This window comes from Giraffa tippelskirchi, chromosome 4, assembly GCF_054371585.1.
Source record: "Giraffa tippelskirchi isolate mGirTip1 chromosome 4, T2T-mGirTip1v1.2.pri, whole genome shotgun sequence".
NCBI lineage: Eukaryota > Metazoa > Chordata > Mammalia > Artiodactyla > Giraffidae > Giraffa > Giraffa tippelskirchi.
The window spans coordinates 200485029-200511689 of NC_137278.1; the positions used below are offsets into that span (position 1 = coordinate 200485029).

Below are 26661 nucleotides of genomic sequence, written 5' to 3' on the forward strand. Positions count from 1 at the left end.
GGAGGAGAAAGGGATACCCAGTCAATCCTGAAGGAAATCAGTCCTGAATATTCATTGGAAGGACTGAAACTCCAATACTTTGGCCACCTGATGTGAAGAACTGACAACTGACTCTCTGGAAAAAACACTGATGCTGGGAAAGATTGAAGGCAGGAGGAGAAGGGGCGACAGAGGACGAGATGGTTGGATGGCATCACCGACTCTATGAACATGTGTTTGAGCAAGCTCTGGGGGTTCGTGGTGGACAAGGAAGCCTGGCGTGCTGCAGTCCATGGGGTTGCAAAGAGTCTGACATGCCTGAGCAACTGAACTGAACTGATGTTGTCAGTCTGGATTGGTGGTCACAGTTGTTACGCAGAAAAAGCAATGATGTTGAGAAGTAACAAAGCCAGTAAAAATCTCACTTTTGTCCAGCCAGAGACCTGTAGCCATTGGAGGGAAAATAGGAGTACTAGCAGCTGCTGTTACCTGCTGTTTTAAATGTTTCTCTTTGTTTAAGGAGCTCCCAGAGAATAATAGTACTTAAATGTTGTGAAGAAGCATCTGAGAATGAGTAAGGTTTCTATTCTGGATCATGGAAATAATGATGCCTTTGAAAGAAATTGGTGAAATCCAGAGAAAGGCAGAGTTGAAGAGAAGGACGATTTAGACCTATAAACTGTTACATGTATGTGAATGGTATTTTATTGTACATAGTGAGAACTCTTAATTTTGATATATTAAAAATGCTGGTCTTCACAGAGTTAGATATTTGTGCCTACGTTTTACCTTTGTCCAAAAAAAGCTGCCTCAGTTTTGGTTTTGTTTGTTGCACAGTAAAGTTTTAAAGACATTCTCACGTACTTATATCTGATAAACCTATGAAGCAGAGAACATGATACCTGTTTTCCTCTGTCTCATTTTCACTATCTAAGCATAGTCTTGAGCAGGCTTGCTCAAACACCGAAGTTAAAGGTAGTGGTGGACTACATGCTATAGTTAGGACCAGTATTGACCTTCTGCACTACCTACTTAGTGTGCTTGGTAGTGATGAGTTATGTTGAGCAGGAAAATTGTTAGAATTAATAGTCATTTCTAGTCTTTAGAATAGAGACATTCCTATCAAATAACTTCTAGGCCATTATGCTACTGTTCCTGAGTGATTGAAGTTTAGTATCCACTGTCTTGATGGGGATTCAGGCTTACCACATTACAAGGGACGGCAATTGGTTGTTACCCATCGTAACACTGCCATGAGCAGTGCTTTTTCTGTCATCTTTGTTAAATGCCATGAAGAAAAACCTTTCCTTTATCACCAGGATCAAAGCAGTAGTCATTTGGGTCCATGAGCTCTTCTTGGCAAATGGAGATGTCTTTAGGTAGATCTATACATTAAGGCTTTTAGGAGAGGAAAAGGAGACAAATAAATTCTTACCACTTCTGTGTACTGATTCACAGCTGTTTAAATTTTTTTAACGTACCATGAGACCGTGGTAAGACAGTTTACCTTAATGTCACCACTTTCTAAATTAGGTAAACAGGTACTGTTACACTCACTTTTCAAGTGAGTTTAAAGAATATGGCTCCGGTCACACAGACTTGGTATCTATAGGCTGAACTCTATACTGGGAGCTCAACCCCAGTATTGGGGTTTTCTTGTCCAGTGTTCTTTAGGCTGTATATTCTCAGTTTACAATTTGGTCACTGAATTCATTCCCCATTTTCTTTTGAAGCTTAGTTTCAACAGGAGTAAGGGGAAGGGGGTGTTTAGATAAACAGATTTCTACTGTAGGTATTGGTGTCAAGGAGGCAGAACCTGTGGACATGGTGGGGGTGGAGCTTTGAGCCAGTGAAGAATCTTGTTTGTCTAGGGACCTGCTGCTGTTGGAGGAGAGGCAGGAGGAGGAGTAGCAGAATAAGTTTGCCTGCTGTTCGGCATGTAGTTGTGTTTAAAGGGCTGATCAGTAAGTAATAAGGAGATTGTTGGCTGAGCAGAGCAAACCCATATTTGAGAGTCGCGGAAGCATGGCTAGTGTTAACCAGGAAATTCAGCTTCAGCCTGATTTTGATGTCTGCCTTGCTTATGCTGTGGGCTAAATTATCCTGTTAACTTAAATCTTATACAATCCCCCCCCCCCATTTTCCTCTAACAAGTCCGTTTTGCCTTTTCTGATGGATTTTACAAAGAGAGATTTTTGCTCAGTGTTTGTCTTCGTAAATTCTCATTGCTGCTGCTGCTCTCAAAAGGATTGTGTAAATGAGGTGGGTAAGAATTTCCAATATATACCAAAGGCGTGTTGTGATATCTATGTATGGAAGGTTTCAGTTAAAGTATTGGGATTGTTAGTTCAGAATGCTTTTCAGAATAGATTAGTTCTGCAGTTTAGTTAACTTATACAGCATTTTCTATGAGGAGGAAGGAGTCTTTCCTCAATTCTGAGTGGTTAGGAAAATTTTTACTCTTAGGAAGAGAAAAATGTTACCCTGACACACACTGCAGCTTAAGTTTTTAAGAAGCAAGTGCTGACAGTTTTTAAGAGCTAGAAGATTGAACCGGAGGATACTATTTTATGACTCACTTTTATTTTTCCAGCAGATTAGCTGCAAATTACAAGTATATAGAATTGACAGAAAAACTCAGTCTGTGAGATCCATATATGTTTAGAGTTTTTCTTAAATAAAGCAACATATTTTATAAAGATTTATGTCAGGTTTTTTTTTTTTAAGTATCAACTCTGATGTACCCTTGGAGAATCACAATTATTGTTTTTTCTTTTTGTTCTCCAGTTAAGATTGCATAAAAGTCACCTTTTTTGTTTTGTTTATGAAAATATATAATTTTAATCCCAAAGGTGTCTTAAATGGATATACATTAGCTATTGAAGAAGTACTTTTGTGTAATGCAGAATAACAAGCTGCTATTTCATGTCAAAGAAACATTTTACGGCACTTCTGCCTGAAGAGAGGTCTTGTGAATCACAGCAGTGAGGAAGAGTGTTTCTGGAGTTGGCAGGTTGCTAGCTCTGGAAGAGTGAAGGGACAGGGTGCCAGTCTTTAACTTAGGTTTCCTTATGTGTAAAACATTAGCCCAATTTATCTTCCTTAGTACTCTTTTCTGTTTTGTGTTCTTGAACCTCATTCAGAATAGATGAGCAAAACTTTGCTTCTGCTGGTCAGAACAGGACTGAAATAAGACTATGTGGGGCTAAATCAGAAAGTATAGAAAAGAGGTGTCATTTGAAGGATTTTTAGGCTCTTAAGTTTATCATCTTTTTTGAAATAAACAAATTCAAGGAAAAAAGATGAAATACTATCATGAAAACATTTTCCTATCATTGTTCTGTCTGGTGCTTACATGTTTTAGAATAATCTTAAACCAACTTTTTAATTTAAAAAAATACCAATTATTAAAAAAACAGTTCTCTTAGATAGAACAAGAAGCTTCTGAGTATGATGCATCTTGTGTATTGAAACATGTGCTTGTTGATTTTAAGGGGCTTTCCGTCAGGTGCCCCAGATGACTTCAGTAGGTCACATCCAAGGTCATTGACGTTTTATGCTTATTTTTACTTTTTTTTTGTCACTTTTAATATACAATTCCTGTATATCTTTGCTTCTTTCCAAATGATTCAGAATACCTCTGTTAGATATTTTGATAATCCTGGCTTGGTGCTTGGTGAAATTTCTTCTTGTCTTTTTCATTGTCTCAGTGGGTAATGCTTGAATACCAGCTGCTGGACTGTCTCTGTTGTATTGGCTGTCTCAGTGCCTGCAGTGTTCTTTAAGGCAGCAGTAGCAGCTGAATATGGCAGTGGCGGTGGCAGTTGTACAGCAGTGGTGCAGTTTTCTGTACCTAAATCTTGGCTATACGTTGAGAAAGCAGCTTACCCTAGTAGAGTCAGTGTATTATATGATGCATAATTGCTGGGTTTGCAACTGTGATCTGGTATCTCGGTTGTTCAACTAGCTTTTCTACTTGTAAATAGAAATTCCTGTTTATGAATGTGTTTGTCTGCATAGGTCGGATTAACAAGAGGATTGCCTTTAAGGATAACTAAAGCTGAAAGCATGTTCACTGTGGATCTCAGTGATTATTTTTCAAAGAGAATTCTATGCTTTCTTTTTAACTCTAAGCCTTATTACCTTTGGTGATTACTTTTGAAGTCAAAGGTGCCTTAGGTCAGCAAACTTAATCATTCAAAGAGCATTCAACCTGGATAGTCACATATGATTCTAGTTCCCATGAATATAGTTAAACAGGTATTATCCCCCTTTGCTAGACAGGGAAATGAAGCTCAGAGCTGCTTCTGCTTGTCCAGTTCACACTGAATTCAAGTCTTATGCTCCATCCTTTCATCTTTCCAGTATGCCTAAGCTAAATTGAAATGGAGGAGTCTTAATATAGTCAGTATATGTGTGATTTATTAACTCAATATGTAGAGTTGCCAGAAGGTCAGACTCATTCCTCTAAAATGTGTGTGTTTATGGAAGTGGGAACATGTTTTCTAATCCTATTCTATATCCTCTTTAACTTCTTTTCTGTAACATTTGAAGTGTCCTTACATGAAAGGCCAGCTGTGTATTAGTATCTAATTTTACCAAAGAACAATCTTTTAGATAGTTTTCTGCCAATAGTAAATGTTCTAGGAACTTATAATATACAGTATCTTATTTTATTTTTTTTTAAAGTATTTTAGACTGTTCTTCCCATTATATTTATAAATGGCATCTTACAAGTTTGCTTTTATATTTTTACATGTTTATTGTAAAGATTAAAAGCAAATATAAAAATCTCCAGTGTTTCTGCTACCAGAGAACTTTTAGTGAGCATCATCCTTTAAAAAAAAAAAAAAAACAGTTCCTGTTTTCTTTAGCTTTAGTTTAAAATACCATGCCATACCATACCAGCTTGCTCAATTAAAGCAGGCTTTTTCTTCAGTGACATTGTTTTTTGTTTTTATTAGAATGATTATGTGAAGACAAGGACTGGTTGGGAAGACTTAGCTAGACTTGAACAATAAGAAGATTGAGGAAAAATTCAAATAATATGTATTGTCACCGAGACATTAGGTGATTATTTCTAGTCTCTGTCTCCTATCTCCTCCTCTCTGTGTGTTAGGTGATCATAGACTTACCATGCCTCTTGGAAAGTATATCGTGTTGCTACTTCAGCTCAGTCTGTGTGACTTAGAAGAGGCAGGAATAGATAATGAGATGTTTTTCTCCACACCACCTCTCAGACAGGAGTAGGTTGTTATTCTTCTAACTTATATACATTTTCCACACACTGCTGAAATTTTTGTTTGCAAAGAATTTACCTTTTGTGAAAATTCTAAAATATTACGATGGTGCTGTTTAATATAATAGTGATGTTAAATTTTTTTCTGAAATTAATTGGAAAGTTTGTCTTTCAGATGTATCTGATGTGTTGTCATTTTATATTTTCGTATGTACAAGACAATTTGCTCTTCAGTTACCATGCCAAACCAGTCTAAATTCTTCACTTCTTACTGAGTTTGTTAAGGAGTACTATAATGATAGAATACCTGCCAGACTAAGCATGTGAATTCATGCCCACACATGGGTTCTTTGTTCAAAAGAGTTGCATGTTATGTTGATTCATGTGTTAGGGAACAAGGTTGAACAGAACATCTTCTAACCAATTAGAACATTTGGGCTTTGTTTTAGCCAAAATTTCCATTACCTGAAACACAGCAAAAGATGCTAACAATAGCCTACTTTTGTCACTAGCAGTGCCGTGGCCATGGAAGTAAGTGACTGCGCTGTCTTAACTATTCCCTATTGTTACCTTGTAGGGGCTAAATTGCTACTACCCAGCTCTGACCCTGCATGAAATAGATCCTGCAGGCAAACCGGGAAAAAGCCAGGATGGTGAGAAGGCAGTCTAGTAGAACCTTAGGAGGCAAGTTCAAAGTCCCTGCCTTCATTAATGTGTTCCTGTTGCTATTTTTATGATTTTCAGGGGGTGAAGCCAGCCAGTTTTGACAAAGTAGCAATTCCTGAAGTGAAGGAAATTATTGAAGGATGCATACGGCAAAACAAAGATGAAAGGTAAGTTGTCTCTTTTGACCTGGATATTGCTTAAACAAAAACTTCAAGTATAATATGCTCTGAATAGAACCCTCAACCTAAGGTGTATGTAATACTTTACTTGTGCTTAGTTTCTCTGTTTATGTCTTGTAATATCTTTGAAAGTCAAGTTCTGTCCACTGGAGTAGTATTCAGAATTCAGATTTAGTATACTGAAATATCATAAAAATGTGGTTTGGTAGACTTTGAATAAACCAGAACCACCTTAAATGTAGCTGCTGCTTTCAATAAGAGCTACTTACTTATAGCAGCTACGTGATTTGTAAAACTCACTAGATTCTATCCTGACACAGCAGATCTCTTCCTTAGCTATTTACCAGTTGAATTCTAAAGATGAAGTAAAATTTTGGCTCTTTAAAATCAGCTCAGCTATGCCAGGTCTTGATTTACTGTTGCTATGCCAGAATTGAAGAAGAGCAAAATGTCAAAATTCCTTTGAGTAAGAAGAGACAACTTCACCCAGAGCTTGGGAGGAGATCTGGCTTAGTCATTATGCTAACAGAGGGCTTTTCTCAGAGGAGTGGCAAGTATCTGATCTGCCATATAGCTGATTCATCACCCATTGGGCATGGCAAAGGTCCAGTGTCTATTTTTGAAAAATAATCTACCTTCACCATCCCCCGTCACCCTCCACAGAAGAAAAAGTAGACCCACTAGTACAAAGTGTAAATTGAACATAATCTACCTCTTGAAGAATGTGAGTGATCAGGTATTTCAGCCAAATTAAAGAATTCCATATCTTCACTTCTCCAGTGTCATATTCTTTTCATAACTTTGTTATTTGGAAGAGCTTAAGATCTTGATCTTTAAGGCTTTTTAGTAGAAATTTAGTTTGGGTTTCTGTTTTTATATACACTGATTGAAAAGGAGACGCCTTAATCTCTTTAAGAACATTTTTAAAAAAAACTATAAATAAAGGAATATTTGTCTCCAGTCATAGAATGTTAGTACTCTTGTTTCTTGTCTGGATGGAACAGTTTACTAGATTACTGGTATTTTGAGACCATTTATCTAGAGAAAACTGTTCCATAATCAAGACTTCTACTTGCCTAGTACACTAGGTGCTGAACCAAGAATTGAGAGGATTTATTGTGTAAAGAAAAATTGCTGTATTAGAAGGTAATGTACTATAGAAATAAAAAGGTTTTCAAGTTTTGATTCCATGATTTATGACTTTTATAACTGACCAAGATGGTCAGTCTCTCTGAGGATCCATCCATTTCCTGCTGATCAGGAAATGGTATCTCATTGGATACCAGAAATCAGATGAGATCATACATACAAGAATTTGGTTAACTATTAATATAAGCACTATATAAACACATTTAAAAGTATCACTTCCAGGGAGAGTAGCACTGACATATATACACTACCATGTGTGAAATGGGTACCTAGTAGGAGGCTGCTGTATAGCACAGGGAATTCAGCTGGGTTCTCTGTGATGACCTAGAGGGGTGGGAGGCTCAAGAGGGAAGGGGCTGTTTGTGTACATATAGCTGAGTCACTTTGTTGTACAGCAGAAACTAACACAATGTTTGAAAGCAATTATACTCCAGTAATAAAAAGTATCACTTTCAGCCCTTATTCATAAATGAGATTGTTTTGATGTTCCATAACTTGAATAAAACTATAATCACTGCTTAAATGAAGCAGTGTAGAAATGAATTAGAAAATTTCTGTTCTTTTTGCAATCCTTTTTCATTATTCTAAACATAACATACTTGAGAAGTATCTTTTAAATCTAATGGCATTTTGTTTTTTGTTTCTTTCCCTTCTCTTTCAAAGATACTCTATCAAAGACCTTTTGAACCATGCCTTCTTCCAGGAGGAAACAGGGGTACGGGTAGAATTAGCAGAAGAAGATGATGGAGAAAAGATAGCCATTAAATTATGGCTACGTATTGAAGATATTAAGAAACTAAAGGGGAAATACAAAGACAATGAAGCTATCGAGTTTTCCTTTGACTTGGAGAAAGATGTGCCAGAAGACGTTGCTCAAGAAATGGTAAATTAACACTGATCAAGCCATTTAAATTTTATGTTGATTTATATACATTGATACTGTTGATATATGTTGATACTATTGAGCAGAAAAGCAATTTATGAAGCAGTGTGTATGACATATTCTATAAAATTATAGAATATATATTCTATAATATATATATATTCTAGAATATTATTATATTCTAGAATATATATATTCTATAAAATTACGTTAATGGTCCCAAGATTTATTCTTATTTTAGAAGACATGTATATGCATAGATATGTATAGTGATAGATGGATGGACAGGCAGGCAGGCAGGCAGATATACAGAGAGGGAACAAACTAGAGGACATTTTGAAGTCATTTTCAGTCTGTAAGGTTGACTGCCTTCTAATTAGTGTAACCTATTTAGTTAGAATGAAAAATTGTTTCTACATACTGATAAATTAGCCTTTGGTCAGTCATCTTGGGTAATAAACCCAGTAAGCAGATCACACATTGTTTTACTTCAAAGGAAATTTTCAGGATCAATCATTAGTAGGCAGCTTTTGGCCAGTCGTTTTCAAGGAAACACTTCACCAAGCTTAGGCTTTCCATAGTGCCTTAATAGCCATTTACTGCCCAGAGATATAGATGGTCTCTGCCCGAATGTGTCAGAGCCATTCAGTACTTACCTCTGAGAAGGGATCAGCATGAGAGAGGTACTTATTTTTAACTGTCAGATTTTTATATTATTTGAGTTTTTATTTTTAACCTTCATATATTTACCGCAGTTGTTTTGTTTGGTTAAGTGGTTGTCTAGTGAAAAGACAGTAAAGCGTCTGCCCACAGTGCGGGAGACTTGAGTTTGATCCCTGGGTCGGGAAGATCCCCTGGAGAAGGAAATGGCAACCCACTCCAGTACCCTTGCCTAGAAAATTCCGTGGATGGAGGACCCTGGTGGGCTATAGTCCATGGGGTCGCAAACAGTCGGACATGACTGGGCGACTTCACTTTCTTTTCTTTTCTTTCTAGTGAAAAGAAGTAAAAGCAACACAGGTTCATATTGATGGTTACATGTGAGTGGGAAATTTGAGTATAATAAAATGAGCCTTTTGGTATTACCACTTGGATGCTTAGGTTCCCTGTTGATTTGTTATAATTAGTGAAGGTACATGTACTTCATGAGTTTGTATAAAGATAATAGCATCTACCCCATGAGTATCTGCAAAAATGGTGGGCAAGTGCATAATGCAGACCAGTAGTTTCACCGTTTGGTTAAGGTCAGTCCTCGGACGGTTCTTTCTCCCTTTCCTTCTCTGTTTTTCTTCCCCCAAAGACTGTTGTTTGTGTTTAGTTTGTTTTCTTTTGCTATCCTGCTGCTTCCTGATGTACCCTTTCATCCTGTAGGTAGATTCTGGGTATGTCTGTGAAGGTGATCACAAGACCATGGCAAAAGCCATCAAAGATAGAGTGTCGTTAATTAAGAGAAAACGAGAACAGCGTCAATTAGTGCGGGAGGAGCAAGAAAAAAGAAAGCAGGAGGAGAGCAGCCTCAAGCAGCAGGTGGAGCAGCAGCCCAGCACCTCCCAGGCCGGAGTCCAGCAGCCCCCTGCCACCAGCACTGGCGGACCCGCTGCCTCCGCTGCATCTGCGTCCGTCTCCACGCAGGTAGAGCCAGAAGAGCCTGAGGCCGACCAGCACCAGCAGCTGCAGTACCAGCAGCCTGGTGTGTCTGTGATATGTGAGTATCAGGGGCCCAGTGAGGTTGTTAGGCACGCTCTTAGCTGACGCTCTGTCTTCCTGGTCATCGTTTTGCACTGGCCTCTTGGTTTTGAATTATGAATCTAACATATAAATAAGAGGTTTGAAATGGTTGCTATCTCCTTTTCCTTTTGGTTCTTACGTCCACAGCTAATAGCATAGAAGAATGGGACAGTGAGGAAATGGGATTAGGATGTGAGAAATTCTGCAGGTTCCAGCATCTTGGATGTTCTATTTGTAGATTCCTGCATTTTACAATTTCTTTAATTAATAGTGGAATGTGACAAGTTTATCTTAGCTACTTAATATTGAACCTGTTAATCTGGTTCAGCTCTTTTAGCAAAGCTGAATAACATATAAACTAGAAATTAATGAGGCCACTAGTTACTAACTGAGCCATCTTAATACTTAGACCCCACTGGTCTCCATGGTTAAGACTTTGGAATCTGTGTCAAACTTCAGGCCTGTTAACAACATTCTGTTTTATTCCCCCTTGTTCATCGGGTGGTAAATTCTGTGATGGCCAGGGGATTTTTTTTTTTTTAAGATGAAACTTTTCCATATGGATTCCTCAGTTAAACAGAAATATACTTAGTAAAACTAGTCATTCTTTATTTAGTTCAGGTCTATGCAAAGATAAGACCACTTAACCCTAAAATCAGGGGTTTGTGATGGGAAAATGTGAATCTCTTTTTATGATTTGTCTCTCTGTCTTGTGTTTTGGCAACTTCTCCTTCAGCTGACGGGACAGTTGACAGTGGTCAGGGGTCTTCTGTCTTCACGGAATCTCGAGTGAGCAGCCAACAGACAGTTTCATACGGGTCCCAGCATGAGCAGGCACCTTCCACTGGCGCCCTCCCAGGGCACACAGCGTCTGTTGTCCAAGCGCAGGCTCAGCCCCATGCGGTATATCCACCCTCAAGTTTGGTGAGTAACTGCGCAAGAGCGCGCACGCCTGTAACATGCTCAGGGCACACTCTGCCACTGAATGAGTGACAGCATGAGTCCAAAGTGAAAAGTACAAGTGGTGCCTTTCCAGAGGAGGCAGGTTTAGTACAGAGTGCCATCGGAGTGGTTCAGGCAGGGTGGGATACATGCATTACTCTGTGAAGACACTGTTCACAGGATTTAAACTAATCAGCGTTTGATTAAAGATAATGCTCTCTAGCACTTAAAAGTTGAAACTGTTCAAAGCAGTGTAAGTTAGACATACAAATGGTTTGGGGGTGGGGGGCAAGGAGAGTTTTTCAAAAGTTACTTGAAAGAATTACTAAGTATTTTCTGTAAGACCTCTTATCGTATAAAACACAGGTAAGACCTTCAAACCATTATAGAATGCTGCATGTGAGTACACCAGAGAAAAGGAATGAGCATTTAATTTAGCGCTTGTGTTGAATCATCAGTTGCTATGCGTGTTCTTGCCTTAAAGTCTGTGTTGGACACAAGTTCTTTCCCCAGTATATGTTCATTTGCTTCTTCCCTTTATTTTAGTATCTGTTTTATGACTGATTTATTTTCAGATTCAATTTGTAGCAATTGTATCTTGATGTATATATTGTACGTTTGTACCTATGCATATATACACATACACACACACATTATTACCCATGTTTTACGTTAGCCACTCTTGCTTCTCATACAGAGGATGTTCAGATAGACCAGGAGATAATACCCCATTTCTTTGGTCAACCTTTCGTGAAGTCTTCAGAAGTAAACAAGATGCATCTTCTGCCTCAGGACAGAATTGAGAATAACTGGTCACTACATGCTCTTGGTTAGTGAGATCTTTAGGCAGACAGATTGTCCCTCTGTCTCAGAAACTTTTAATCTGAATTTGTGGAACTCTTGTTCTTCATTGAATGAAACTTTCTCTGGTAAGAAAATACTTCTGCTTGTTCTGGTCTCTTATCCTACAGCTTGGAATAAAAGATGTTTGCTTGTATTAGAGTCCATTAGTTAGTTCTGCATTGGCTATGTCTTAAGATGAATGGCCACAGTAACAGAAAGAAAACTTCCAGTGTAATAGCGTCTACTTCTCTGACCTTTAAAATAGGTAGTTAGGGTAGAAGAGCTTTATACAGACTGTACAGGTGTATTTCTGTGGTGTAACAAATATTATTTGTCAGCATTTCTTATCAGTCTCTACTCTTGTTGATTTCTTCTGGATCATCATAACTATAGATTTTTTTAAAACTTTTTAATCTCTTGGCTTCCTGCATCAAAGGATATGAACTTTGGGTCTCTGTGTTAGAAGTGGAAAAGGACTGACCATTTAACGAAGATGCTAAATATTTGAGCCACAAATATAACTATATTTATTAATGTTCTAAAAGCACACCATTAATTGAATGAAATGAAAAAAGGCAGACATTCTTGCCTTTTAATGAAAATATTCTATGGAAGTATCATGAAGAATTACTAAATATTGAGGATTTTTCAAAGCTTTTATAATCAGTCCTTTCTAATTCCAGAAAGTGTTTACCATGGCTCGCAATAGCATATCGATTACAAGTAAAATTTAAAAATACAAGAGAAGCAAGAGTGGGAAAAAAATGTAGTTAATTATACAGTTCACAGTTTCTAAAAGGAGATAACAGACATGCTCAAGACAGCCTTAGAGCTTTAGATTTGCTGCTTTGTAGCTATACTGAAACCTTTGTATTAAGGTGCTTTAAACTTTTAAACCAAAGTTGAACCTCTGATGTGGCTGAAAAAAATTTAACATTATTCTTTAGAGGGTCACAGTTTAGATATTTTTCCACTGACTAGTAAAAATACAGAGTATTTCCTCTATCTATTATGAATTATGTCTAGAAAACTAGTGCTTTTCCTGGAATATGACTTTCAGCTTTATAGACAAAGATAGGCAAATGTGATTCTATCGGCCAAAAACTTTTTATCTACCGCCTTCTAAAATAGGACTGAGAAATCTTGTATGTCTGAGGTTCCCAGTGCTCCAGCAGAGCAATCCAGTCTTAAGATCTTCTGCATCTTATAATGTGCGTTAAACTGATAGAATTTATTAACAAGTTTCAGAGACTATACAAGCCAGTACTCATCGTTTTCCCAGCCTGTTCTGCTGCCTCAGTCGGTCATTCTTATTCATACACTCATAACAATTAATGTTATTTCAGAATGTTTAGGAAGTACTTGATCATTATTTTGGTGGTTAATTTAAAAAAACCTGTACTTGACGAACAGTGTAGAGAGAATAGTATGTTCTGCCAAGTGTGCTTTGTGGAGTTCTGTATCCTCAGAAAATGACTTCGTGGAATGGGGGGAGGATGGAACATTTCTTTATGTCAGCTGTGCCCTGTTACCATTGTACATTTTGTTGTTTTGTTTTCAGAGTGCTGTGTTTTTCACGTGTGTGTTTGTTTTCTGTTTAGCCTCGTCGTGGCCGTAGCATGTCGGTTTGTGTCCCCCATCTTCCTGCTGTCCCCTGTCTGTCCCGCATCTCTCCCAGTGCTCCTTCCACCCCACCACCAGTGCTGTCCGCACCTCTTTCTCCTTCCCTCCTCCGGACTGCCCCCGAGGAAACTTTTGCCGAAAAGCTTTCTAAAGCATTGGAGAGGGTCCTGCCTATGTACTCTGCCTCTCAGCGCAAGTGCCGACGCTCCAGCCTGCCTTCCCTCTTTGTCAGTGCTGTATGTAACATCTCCTTCCTGACAGATGAGCATTTTATCACCAATGAATACATCCAGGCATCAGGAGTTGTAATAAAGATTAAAGAACAGGACTGAATTTAGTAATATAGTACACTTTTAGGATATAGGTTTTTCCTATAATTTTTTTTTTATAAGGCTGTAATGGGGAGAAATGCAAGGAGGTAATGAGGGAGAATGCTTATAACACTCTTGGCACATAGCAGTCTGTGAGCAGCAAAATTTAGCCTTTATTATAATCTCCTATACCCCACCAGTGTATTCAACTCCTTGCATTTTCATACCTTAGCAAAGAGTATGTGTATTATTTAATTCTAAACCCTTTGGCTTTTTCAAAAGCAAACTTTCTCTTTATCAAAAATTACCCAAATATGTTTTCACTTTGTTCCAGAAAGATACCCATAATGCTGCTTGAGTCCATTTTTTCCCATAGTCAGTGAGGAATAATTGAAGAGAGAAAGTTGCTTTTAATTTGTTACCTATTTAAAATGAGGGATCAACAAACTAAAAGGCCACATAATGTTCCCTCTTGGCAAATTTTTTTTTTTTGATGGAATAACGGACCTTGACTCTAATGCAATACATTAGATGCACATAAAATACATGCAGTTTGCTTTGGCCCCATTAATGTCTGTAGATGTGTTTATCTCTTAAGGTTATTGCGTATACTGTGGGACTTTGCTGCTGCTTTTCCAGATAGAGGATTTGGTTAACATTCTGATCTAGGAATCCCAATCCCAAAACCTTCAGATTTTTACGTAGGAGAGTGATTAACTGTATAGTGTCTGTGGCCTCGGGATACTCTTGAATAAACAACAGTAAACCAGAGCATTCTGATTCAAATAGAAACCTCCTTTTAACTGTTGTGAAGAAGTAACAGTGGAGCCATTTTGCGATTTTGATAGGATCTTTCCTATTGAAAGAGTGAAACTGATCTACCCTTTAAAAAAAGGGCCCATGAAAGTGAATTATTATAGTGTGTACCATTTGCATTTGACAGGGTAGAGTTCTAATTTTAGAGTAATCTAATTCTAGATTAAACTAGAACTGCTTCTTTGACCAAAAAATGCTGTCAAATCAAGTTGGCTGTTTACATACCCTTTTCACCTGATTTGAACAGCAAATTAGTCGACCCTTAAACTAGTATCAGAAAAGTAGACATTCAGTAGTTTGGCATCTGTAACATGTTTTGTGTAGTAAAACTAACTGCGTACGGTTTGGGGCAGACGGGAAAGACGTGATGGTCACAAGCTGTGTGATGGTCACAAGCTGTGTATCTTTTACTACACACCAGAAATCTCTTCTGATTTCTAGTTAGAAGACATGACATTAGTTAATCAGAAATGAACCCTGGAGCCTCTTAACACAGCAGAAGACAATAAGGCTTCAGGGTAGGACGATTTGGTACAGTCATAAGTGAGCATGTTACTTGTGGGTAAAAGCAGAATAGTCACTCAGAAGGTTAAATTCTTCATGGAAGGTTAAATTCTTCTTTTCCTTTGAGAGGGGAGCATTGTGGAAAAGCAGCTCTTATCTAATGCAAAGATCCCCACAGAATAGTTTTATTGACCCTGGATGTATTTAATGGATTTTTACTATGCACATAATTTCCAAAAGCATTGTATTTCTTTATTAATTATAAATTTCGTGTAACCATTTTGTAGGGTTACATAGAGCTGCCCAGTTGTGCATGTCTGATGTAATTTCACATATGAATGTATGAATTACTTGTCTTATTCATGTTGATACAGCCTCAGTCCATGGCGCATCCGCGTGGGGGGACCCCAACATACCCAGAATCACAGATATTTTTCCCAACTATTCATGAACGTCCAGTTTCTTTTTCACCACCTCCCACCTGTCCACCAAAGGTGGCCATTGCCCAGCGGCGTAAGAGCACCTCCTTCTTGGAAGCCCAAACTCACCAGTTCCAACCCCTGCTGAAGACTGTCGGCCAGAGTCTTCTTCCACCTGGTGGCAGCCCACCTAACTGGACTCCAGAGACTGTAGTCATGTGGGGCACTGCAGCCAGTAGAGTTGCTGGAGAGCTGTGTGAGGTGCAGGCCCATCCTGTGTTTGAGCCAGCTCCAGTTTACAGTGACTACAGAGCTGGACTGGTGCTTCCAGAAGAAGCTCACTACTTCCTCCCTCCGGAAGCAGTGTATCTAGCCGGGGTACATTACCAGGCCCAGGTGGCAGAACAGTTTGAGGGTATTCCATACAGCTCACCAGTCCTGTCAAGTCCTATGAAGCAGACATCTGAGCAGAAGCCAGTGCACGGGGGCCCCACCTCCAGTTCTGTCTTTGAATTTCCATCGGGACAGGCTTTCCTGGTAGGACACCTCCAGAATGTAAGATTAGATTCGGGACTGAGCCCAGGCTCTCCCCTGTCTAGCGTTTCTGCACCTGTCAGTACAGATGCCACACGCTTGAAGTTTCACCCTGTCTTTGTTCCTCATTCTGCACCTGCTGTGTTAACTCATAACAACGAGAGCAGAAGCAGTTGTGTGTTTGAGTTTCACGTTCATACTCCAAGCTCCTCTTCAGGAGAAGGAGGGGGAGGAGTTTTACCTCAGCGCATTTACCGAAATTGGCAGGTTGCTGTGGACTCGAACCAGGAAGAACCACCTCCTCAACCTGCAGGATTACACAGCCGCCTGCAGCCTGTGACTGAAGAGCAGCAGACGCCCCAGGCCCCAGAGTTGACCATCTCTGTGGTGGAGCCCACCGGACAGACCTGGCCCATAGGAAGCCCAGAGTACTCCAGTGATTCCTCCCAGGTCACTTCTTCAGACCCCAGTGAATTTCAGTCACCTCCCCCTACAGGGGCAGCAGCTGCTCCTTCTGGCTCTGACGTCTCATTACCCTTTATCCGCCTGCCTCAGACAGTGTTACAAGAATCCCCACTCTTCTTCTGTTTCCCCCAAGGAGCCACCTCTCCGCAGGTTTTATCCGCCTCATTTTCTTCAGGAGGATCTGCACTCCATCCACAGGTTATAGGAGAACTTCACGGTTCTTTTACACTACCCTGCTGTGACAGTTACATTTAAGTTTTCTGTCCCTCTTTTCCATTCATCAGGGATATTGTTTAATTTATTGTGGAGTTTTTCCATTAAGCGGGGAGGGTGATTTTAAACTATTTGTATTTAAGACCAAAATAAGAGACCAAAGCTGCTTGATTTACCTATAATGTGTACAAAGCCTTGGAAAAGAGAACACAGAAACTTAGAATTTTAATTGCTTGTCAAAATCAGTTATTTCTGTCCATACATATTGGCTTGGCCAAAAAGTTCATTCGAGTTTTTCTGTATGGTGATATGTAAAAACCCGAACAAACTTTTTGGTCAGCTCAATAGAATGGATGGAGTTTTCAACTAGTTGTGAACATGTTAGTGTCTATAAAGTTGACAGAGCATTGATTATTTACAAACAGTATTGTAAAATGTTTCTTTCTCCCTAGAAACAAACATGGCTAGTTTTTAAAACTTGGAGGAGATCATTTTTCCCCCTAAAATGAAAAGAATGGAAAATAGGGAATCTTTTTTTTTTTTTTTAAGTAGTATTAGGAATATATATAGTTTCCACTAGTATGGAAGGATCTTAAAAGACAGGAAACACTTTAGGAATTTGCCTTAACAAATGAAGATGCCTTTTAAAAACGGCATCCAACAAGTCACCATGTATTATATGTTCAAATAAAATGTTAATTCATAAAATTGACTAATTCTAATTTTTAGTAACTAAATTAGAATCTAGTGTGGATGATGGGGCTTCTTTTGTCTTAAGAATTTGTGATATATGTTGCAAGGTAAGGAACATGAGATATCTCAGTTCTTAGATTTTTCCTCAACAGATTAAATGTTGTTTATATATGTGAACATATGCAGCCTCTTGCAACTAAAGACAAAGTGATGGACATAGTAGGATTCAAAAAGTGGAGTCAGTATTGACTGTTTCATATATTCTCTTGATACATTTTGTCAAATGTATAAGTCATAAAATCTGTGTAGGAGACTATGCAGTTAGTTAGGAAACTTTGGAGTTATGTATTTAGGATGTTATTTGGATGTTTTAAATGATCTCACTCTTATATAAATTACTATATGTTCTTCATACTTTCTTCCTGTGTTCTTCCTCCATCTGAGGCAAAAGTATCCCCCAAAATATACGTCAAATATTAGTTACTTAGAGCAATAAGAAGAAGCAGAAAGATCCAGAGCTTGAAAATTTGTACTGCGTGCACATGCAGTGTGATAAGCTCACATTAACACACTGGTTGCCAGCTCTACTGTACATGTGTGCACTGCCACTTTGACTCTGTAAACTTCCAAAATGAAATTTTAAACATCAAGTACTCTACAGGAAAGTATGCTTGGGAAAGTATGCTCAGGTGATTAAGATGCAGTTGGATTGGATGTCCTATCTAAGTAGGCTTCAAAGAAGTGCCTCTGAACTGAGATGAGACAGCAGGGGTGGGGCTTCTCATCTTCATAACTCACCTCTGTCAAGTTCTGCTTTCACTCTCACCTTCTCGTTTAACTTAAGATCTCTTCTAGGTGAGAGTTTCTCAGATTCACCCTTATTGACATTTTATGTTAGGTGATTCTTAGTTGTGGGGGCTATTCTGTGCATCTGTTGGATGTTAGCAGCATCTGTGGCCTCTCCTCACTGAATACCAGGAGCAGCTACCTCTCCCAGTTGTGCCAACCAGAAACGTGTCCAGATATTGCCGGATATCTCTGGGAAGGGTGTGGGGTACCCAAAGTGGCCCTGGTTGAGAACCATTGCTCTAGGTACTTGACAGTTAATAGGTAACAGGTTTTTGTTTTTTGTTTTTTACGTTTTTGACAAAAGTCACTATATCACTAAGAAACAGCAAAAGGAACCAAAGTTGCATTATCCAAATACCCCCTCTTCTTTGTTCAGATAGGTTTTTCACATTGATAGTCTGGTTACTTTTTTCCTGATTTTCAGTAACAATTTTATTATGAATCTTACTATTTTGGTAAAAATTATAGCCTGAGCAGTGGGATAGGTTAGGTTTTAACCATCAGTGGTTTTTGCATGGTATGTTCTATAATATGATCCTTCTCTACCCTTATCTTTAAAAACCTGCCCCAGCCATCTCTCCCTCCCTACTTGATCAAGCTAATGTTTCATCCTGCTCAGGCAGACTCTCAGGAGCTCATATGTTTATTGCAGAACCCTGACCTCTGTGTACGGGTACCTTTGGGCTGCTCTAATTTTTTGTATTCACTTCTTTCCTTCAGGCACAGGGGCAGAGCCAGGGTCAGCCATCTTCAAGTAGTTTAACAGGGGTTCCATCCTCCCAACCCATGCAGCATTCTCAGCAGGTGAGAGCAACTCATTGCTGCGCTTTACCCAGAACCCTGTTTGCATCTCTCATGGACTGGGTTCCTGATGTAAGTGGCTTGCTAAGTTTTTGAAAGGAAAATCAAGAAGCGTAACATTTCTTGTCTTCGGTAACATTTTAAAGAATCTTTCATTTAATGTATTTTTGAACAGTCTGTTAGATTAGACATATTGAAATTCAAAAGAATTTTTCCTGAAATAATTTATGTACCTTCTCAAACAGATGATTCTATGGTATTTTAACAATGTGGTTGACCCTTGAGCAACACAGGGGGTTAGGGGCACAGGCCTTCTGTTCAGTTGAAAATCTGTGTGTAACTTTATAGTAGGTCTTCCCTATCCATGGTTACATATCCATGGATTCATTAATCTTGGATTGTATAGTACTGAAAGAAATTCACGTATAAGTGAATCTGTGCCATTCCAATCCATGTTATTCAAGGATCAACTATACAACGAATATCAGTTTTATTTCTGTATATTTCATGATTTTTCCTTTTATGAGCATTTTACCATTGCTTTCCTTGTGCTTGGCTCTAATGATTCTACACACCTTTTTAATTATTTCTAATCTGTGGGATGGGGTATCAGATTTTATGCTAAAATGAATGAAATCTTAAGAACAATTTTCAGAAACTTTTATAACATGTTCTAAACTTCTGATTTGGGGAGTTTGTTCCCAAAAGTTCAGAGAGCTCAAGTGATTGGTACAGTGCTGAAATATTCAACAGGAAAAGTGCTGATTCAAAAATTAAGAGTCTGTAGATCATCATTGCTATTAGTTGACAGTAGTTATTTATAAGGAAATAATGCTTTAGGGGCACAATTGAATATTTATTATCCGTTACAAATAAAATTTATAGTCACTACGTGTGTCATAAAAACTTCCCGATGAATTATATTGTTGATAGTTCCCTACGAAGTGTGTTTTCAAACCACCAAATTCTGAATTGGCTTGTTTTTATTAATTTTTGAAACTTAAGTTTTTAATTCTCATTACAAACGGCCTGCTTATCATCCAGCATGTGATCATGTAGTCGTGATGCTGGCTTAAGATGAGGTGTTCTTTGTACAAGATTAGCTTGGCTATATAGTCAAACCTTGTTTTACTATGCTTCGTAGGTACCACCTTTTTTTTTTTTTAACAAAAAATTGAGGGTTTGTGTTAACCCTGCTTCAGGCAAGTCTGTCGGCACCACTTTTACAACAGCATTTGCTCACTTTGTGTCTCTGTGTCACATTTTGGTAATACCCACAGTATTCCAAGCTTTTTCATTATTATTCTGTTTGTTACGGTGATCTGTGATCAGTGATCTTTGTTACTATTGCAAAAAGATTATGACTTGCTGAAGGCTCAGATGGTAGTGATCATCTGTTAGCAATAAAGTATTTTTAAATTAAGATACGTACATTGTCTTTTTAGCCATACTGCTATTGCACACTAATAGACTACAGTAAGGTATAAACATAACTTATATGCACGGGGATTTCAGTCCAAAGAATTCATGTGACTTGCTTTATTGTAATATTCACTATATTGCAGTGATCTGGAACCAGTGATCTGTATTACCTCTGAGATACCTACATAATCCATTTTCTCTGTGACCAACATCTCTGTCTTATAGAATGGAAGGGCTGGAAATAACTTGTTTTGTCTTGCTCCTGCCCTTTCTTACAGACAAGTATCTTAATCTGTATCTAATTATAGTTAAATTCAGGTAGTCACATTTTTTGCCAGCCTTAACAGGTTTGATTATATTAACAGCCTCTGATAAGAATAAGATTTAAAGTTCCATAAAGCTGGGTGAGAACAGACACTGTCGTTGGTACCAGTTTCCTACCAGTACCAATAAAATGTACAGGTTTCAGTGTATGCTGTTTTTCCTTTTCAAAGGAATTTGTTAGATGTCTTATATTCAGGCATGTAATGAAGCAGACAGTGCAGGAAGCCCTTGAGTGTAGCAGTGATAAGAGTGTGCGCAGTCAGGTGGGCAGCTCCGCAAACCCTGTAAGTTGAAAGGAATTAGGTGGTTGACTCTCTGGGAAAAGGTGTGACTAAATACTAATACTAAATACTAATACTAATACTAAATACTAATACTAATACTAAATACTGCTATCTCTGCAGTACAGACAAAAGTGCCTGTTTCAGTGATGCTTTCTTCAGACAGTTTTGTTTTAAATGTAGGATGAATTAAGTAGAATCACAGTCTGCATGAGTGTATGCAGTATGGACTAACTTTTCCAGGGTTGCATAGCCAATAGGTAGATAGAATGAAATGTTACAAACCAGAACCTAAGATTTCTTCCGATAGTTTTTTTTTCCCCCTTATATTAAAGTTCTACAGGGACTCACGATTATGCAGAGGTGCCCAAGAAGCTGCGTTTAGTTAGTTTTATCTTCTGGGATTCCACATATAGAAAAGAAAAATGGTAAATCTTCTGCACTATTGAATTAGAGTCTCTTTTTAGATGTGATTTATGTTTTACATACTGTCAGGGCCCAGTGCCTTCTTAGGAAACCATATCTCTAATTTTATTAGTGTAAGGAAAGAGTTGAACTTTAGCTGAAATTTTCTTTATTTCTGTGTTTCTGAAATAAAATGAATAAGGCATTTCTGCTTTTCAGGTTTTCCTCAGGAATCTCTTCTAGTGGTATGTTACGTCTTAATGCGGTACCAAAAATAGCTTTCTCCTGGAAAACAGTATTTTCCTGCCAAGAAAGGTCATGAGCTACCCTACTGATTTAATAATTTCATCCAACAGAACACATGTAGAGACTTAGGTATTTCTTACTTTCTGTTCAACTCAGGCTTAGTTTTTTTTTTCAAGCACCCTTGTCCGACAGATAGTACACAGTCTGTGTAGGTTATGTGAACTGGTTTCATGAGGCAGTTTTATGCAAAGCATGATATCAGGCTGTTATGCTAAAACAATATTTGTTTGGCTAAAGTGTTGATTACTAGCCAGGGTGATTGTGCAAAAAAACCACACCATATACTCCTGGCTTATTCAGAGGTGCCACTTTTCTGTAAATGCTTTAAGGTTTAACTGGCATACATGCCTCTCAATTACTTGAAGCAAGCAGTGAGGGTATGTCTATAAACCTGCTTATGTTTGACAGTCCACACACACACACAGCAACTAATTAAACAGTTTTTTCCCAAACTGAGTTCGTGCTCTGAAGGACCATGTGCTGTGTGGGCAGTGATGGACAGACAGCACGATGGCCTGTGGAAGGCTAGTTTCAGGGAGCCTGAGTCATCTGGTAAACATGTATGTCAGCTGCTACAAAACGAGTGAGGATAATAGTAACATTATACACAATGTGTGAAGCACTCTACCTGTGTTCTTATTTGATCCTTACATGAACCCTCCAAGTACCATCATTTCCATTGTTCAGATGGGAAAGCTGAGATGAGAGCTAGAGAGGCTGAGTGCTTTACCCAGATGTACACAGCTTCTCAGAGAGGGAATTTAAACCCAAGCAGTCTGACTCCATGAAAGGAGGAAATTATATCTCTTCTGAGCAGAGAGGGGGATATCAGTAGGTTTATGAAAGCCTTTGAACTGGACTGTGATTATGAGTTAGATTCAAATGAAGGATAAGGAGTCTAGGCCCAAAGAAAAGAGTGGGCTGGGGGCAGTATAAGCAAGGTAGAAGGCAGAAAGGTAGACAGCTGTGAGACAAACAGACAAACCTTGGCTTCAACGTAACCAGAATAGATAAGTCGGGACTTCCCTGGCAGTCCAGTGATTAGGACTCAGCACTCCCAATGCAGACCAGGGCAGGGGTTCGATCCCTGGTCAGGGAACTAAGATCCCACATGTGGCCTAAAACATAGGGGGGAAAAGTGAAGGTTTAAGTTTTGAAAAGAGCTAATTGAGTCCAAATGTTGATGTAAGCAGGTTTCCGCACTGATGGAGGTTGAGGGAGAGGAAAATCATATGTACAAATATAAGGTGGAGGTTTTCCTCAAATTTACCCCTTATAACAAAGGGGACCACCAGATAATCATACCTTGATCCAGTGTTCATATCAGAGGGCTCTCACTGGTCTTTGTTTTGAACAATAACATAAAAAATATGAATGGACTAAAGTAAAACTGTTGAGAACAGATGTGCCTGTAAGGACCTTAAATGGTATGTGTATGGTTGGGAATGTTTGTAGGCAATGTCTAACAGAGTTGGTTTTATATAAGCCTAGACATCATACATCTTATTCTTAGGGGAACAACTTCACTATTCCAGGTTCACTGTAAATAACTTAAAGATCACTTAAAGGTTACATGAATATACTCCTGTGAAGCAATTGCTGTAGGATACTACAGCTATCCTAATATTAACCAAACAGATGTCAGACAAATCTGCTATCACTGCAGATTTCACCTCAAGACACAACTTAAAGGAAAGGTACTGTGTTGTGTGCCAGAAAAGTGAGACCATTCCTAGTGTAGGTCTCCTGAAGATAAAGATGCTGATGTATTGCATCTGAAGAACTGAAATGAGGCAAGGGGAGCAGTATTTCTGAATTAGTCTGTTTATATAATGTGCAGTTTTATTTAGCTATGTAAATTAATGACTTAGGTAACTTAGATAGTTCCATGTGAATTCCTTAAAGTTTCAATATATTCAAGTTAACCAAAAGCATTTTCTACTTTTTTAGTTTTTAGTGGGAAAATGGGCATAATTGTCATATTCAGAGTTGCCTTATAGTTGGATATTTATGATATATCTTAGTTGCTGAAAATAAATTTTTTATAATTCAACAGCCATTAGTTCCCAATTTTTTAAAGTTAATAAGAATACATTATCAGAAATAAATAAAAATAAAACATGATTACTGTCACTATTACATTTCAGAATTCTTTTGAAGGTTTTAATTGGTGTAATAAGAAATAAATATCATGGAAAACAAATATTATTTACAGATTATTACCTAACAAAATCTAGGATGCTTATTGAGGTGTCCAGATGCATCAGTTCAGTTCAGTCAATCAGTCATGTCCGACTCTCTGCGACCCCATGAACCGCAGCACGCCAGGCCTCCCTGTCCATCACCAATTCCCTGAATCCACCCAAACCCATGTCCATTGAGTCAGTGATGCCATCCAGCCATCTCATCCTCTGTCGTCCCCTTCTCCTCCTGCCCTCAATCCTTCCCAGCATCAGGGTCTTTTCCAATGAATCAACTCTTCGCATGAGGTGGCCAAAAGTATTGGAGTTTCAGCTTCAACATCAGTCCTTCCAATGAACCATAACAAATATAAAAACAAAAATCTTGGGAATGCAGTGTATAGCATCGTGACTATAGTTGATAATACTATATTATATGTTTGAAAGCTGCTAAGAGAAGATTATAGAAGTTCTCATCACAAGAAAAAAATATGAATTATATGTGGTGATGAATGTTAACTAGACTTATTGTGGTGAGTATTTTACAGTATGTACATATATCAAATCATTGTTACCTGTCGGTTGTATCTTAATTAGGTACATATACACAAACACATACACACAGATAGCTTATCTTTATACCAGCAATAACTAATTAGTTGTATGGACCAAGACATATGTGAGAATCTGTTATTGTTTGTAGCATTATTTTAAGTAACAAAATATTGAGTCAACCAAAATGTTCATCATTAGGATATTGGTACCATTGATAAATGAAATGAAAATGGTAGGTCAGAGAACAGTATTTATAAAAATGGGCTTTTTTTTTTTTTTTAAATCAATGTGTGTAGGTGACCACTTATGCATAGCAGAAAATCGATAAAGTTCACTAGACCACTAATTGTGGTTGTATCTGGATAAATGAGGTTGGGTGTTTTCATTTAACTCTATTAACATAATATAATGGTTAAAATTTTTATTACAAACAGGTGTTTGTTTTGTATTTAAAAATTAATTTTTAAATTACTGATAGGTATTAGAGAATCTTGAAAGTCAGCTGTGAAGTTCAGAGTTTCAGCTAGAGGGGGCCATTAATTTTACTGCAAAATTTAGTATTTGGGTACAGTTACATGTCAGTGTTGAGTGTAGACATACTATAACAGAGGGTCCAGCACATGCTGGATTCCCAGATGTCGTTCACTTTGCTGCACTTCAAATTGAGTGATCGTGTCCTTGTTTTCAAGAAACCTCATTTTGGCAGTAAAATGACCAATCACGAAGGTATCACAGCTAGTCTATGGTAAAGTTCAAAATTCAGTGCTTTTCTTCTATTTTGTAGCTATTGTCAGAGCTGTTCTTTAAGCGCATTAATTATACAGTTGAGAAACTAGACTAAGAGATTACAGGAAGAGATTCAGCATCAGCATTAGTTGCTCAGTTGTGCCTGACTCTTTGTGACTCCGTGGTCTGTCCATGGAATTCTCCAGTCAAGAATACTGGAGTGGGTTGCCATTCACTTCTCCAGGGGATCTTCCTGACCCAGGGATCAAACCTGCATCTCCTGCATTGCAGGCAGATTCTTTACCATCTGTGCTACCAGGGGAGCCCATTGGATTGGTTTAATGTGAACCACATTGAGAGCTGCTATCAAGAAATGGGAGCAAAGAGGGGAGGGCATTTGGAGGAGAGAACATCTGTTTGAACCTGGATCTGAAGGTGTCTGTAAATATCTGAGCTGCTCCTGGGGCAGGGAGCATGTCAGATGAAGAACCAGTGGTGACTCAGACTCGGAAACATGGGTTAGTTCTCGTTTGTCCCATCACACAGAGCAGCAGAGGAAAAATGAAGATGTGTGAAGGGGAATTGGTGAGTTTGACTTTGTGCATGTCTTGATTACTAAAATTGCCATCTCTTACAGATACTGATAAGCAGATGTACTTCCTTAGAAACGTGCTATTAACAAGTTGCAATAAAACTGAGTGATGGTTTTCTTCTTAGCAGCAAGGAGTGCAGCCGACAGCCCCTTCTCAGCAGGCGGCGCAGTATCCGCTCCCTCAGACATCGGCCCCCAGCGAGGCCACGATTGCACAGCCCGTGAGTCAGCCTCCACCTCCACAGGCCTTGCCACACGTGTCCGCGGGAAAACAGGTGAGTGCCACACTTCTGGAAGGAGCACTGCATGACTCCTGCTTCCTTGGTGTTAAAGCTGCTAAGTGGAGTGAACATTACTTCTGTGCATTGTTCCGTTCAGTCGCTCAGACCGCAGCCCACCAGGTTCCTCTGTCCATGGTGTGTCTTTTGTACATATGAATTGATTAATATAAATGGGTTTATACAGCAGTGGTAATCCAAAAATGTTCAACTTTTAGGTTTATCAGCCTGAAATAAGTTTGACAGATGTAGAACTGATAAAGGTGCTGCAGTGATGACATTTTCTAGAATTGTCGGTTGTATCTGTTCTAGGTTTGCAGTTATGCCATGTTTTCACATAGATCTATGTGGTGTTCCCTGCCCTCATTGTCTTCTGACAGTCATAAAAACACGCTATATAGAGTGATTTTTTTTTTTTTCTAAATTATTCTTCTAGTCACTTGAAAAGTAGCCCTGTTGAAGATACACCTTTCTGAATGATATGTTTTCAACTTTAACGTTGGGACTTGTGCCTGTATTTTGATACAGTGTATTGTTTCTGTCATATTTTGTCACATCTGAGACTCTGTCAGTTGTAAAATGCACCATTATTTTAGGTAACACTGGGAACTGACTCACCATTAATTGTAAGGTATATCTTAATTTCATAAGTGTTAAAATGACCATGTGGTGGAAAGGCATGATTACATCCTGCTATTAGTGCAATATGGTCATAGACCTACTCTTATAGGCCTGGGTGGGACATGAGAACCGTGG

General features: G+C 38.5%; 1 protein-coding gene across 50 annotated transcripts in view; it reads left to right on the top strand.

The window, feature by feature from the left end:
* The window catches only part of WNK1 (WNK lysine deficient protein kinase 1), a 126131-nt gene that overhangs the window by 73416 nt on the left and 26054 nt on the right, over positions 1-26661 (top strand). For 19 of the 50 annotated variants that reach the window (XM_081594026.1, XM_081594030.1, XM_081594029.1 and 16 more), the window contains 5 exons: positions 5963-6051; positions 7876-8095; positions 9467-9800; positions 10560-10747; positions 25753-25902. In XM_081594026.1, coding sequence (XP_081450152.1) covers positions 5963-6051; positions 7876-8095; positions 9467-9800; positions 10560-10747; positions 25753-25902 — 981 coding nt within the window. Of the gene's footprint in view, positions 1-5962; positions 6052-7875; positions 8096-9466; positions 9801-10559; positions 10748-15236; positions 16479-18755; positions 18840-25752; positions 25903-26661 lie in introns of all 50 variants that reach the window. The other 31 variants (XM_081594033.1, XM_081593996.1, XM_081593997.1 and 28 more) reach the window with 4 other exon arrangements.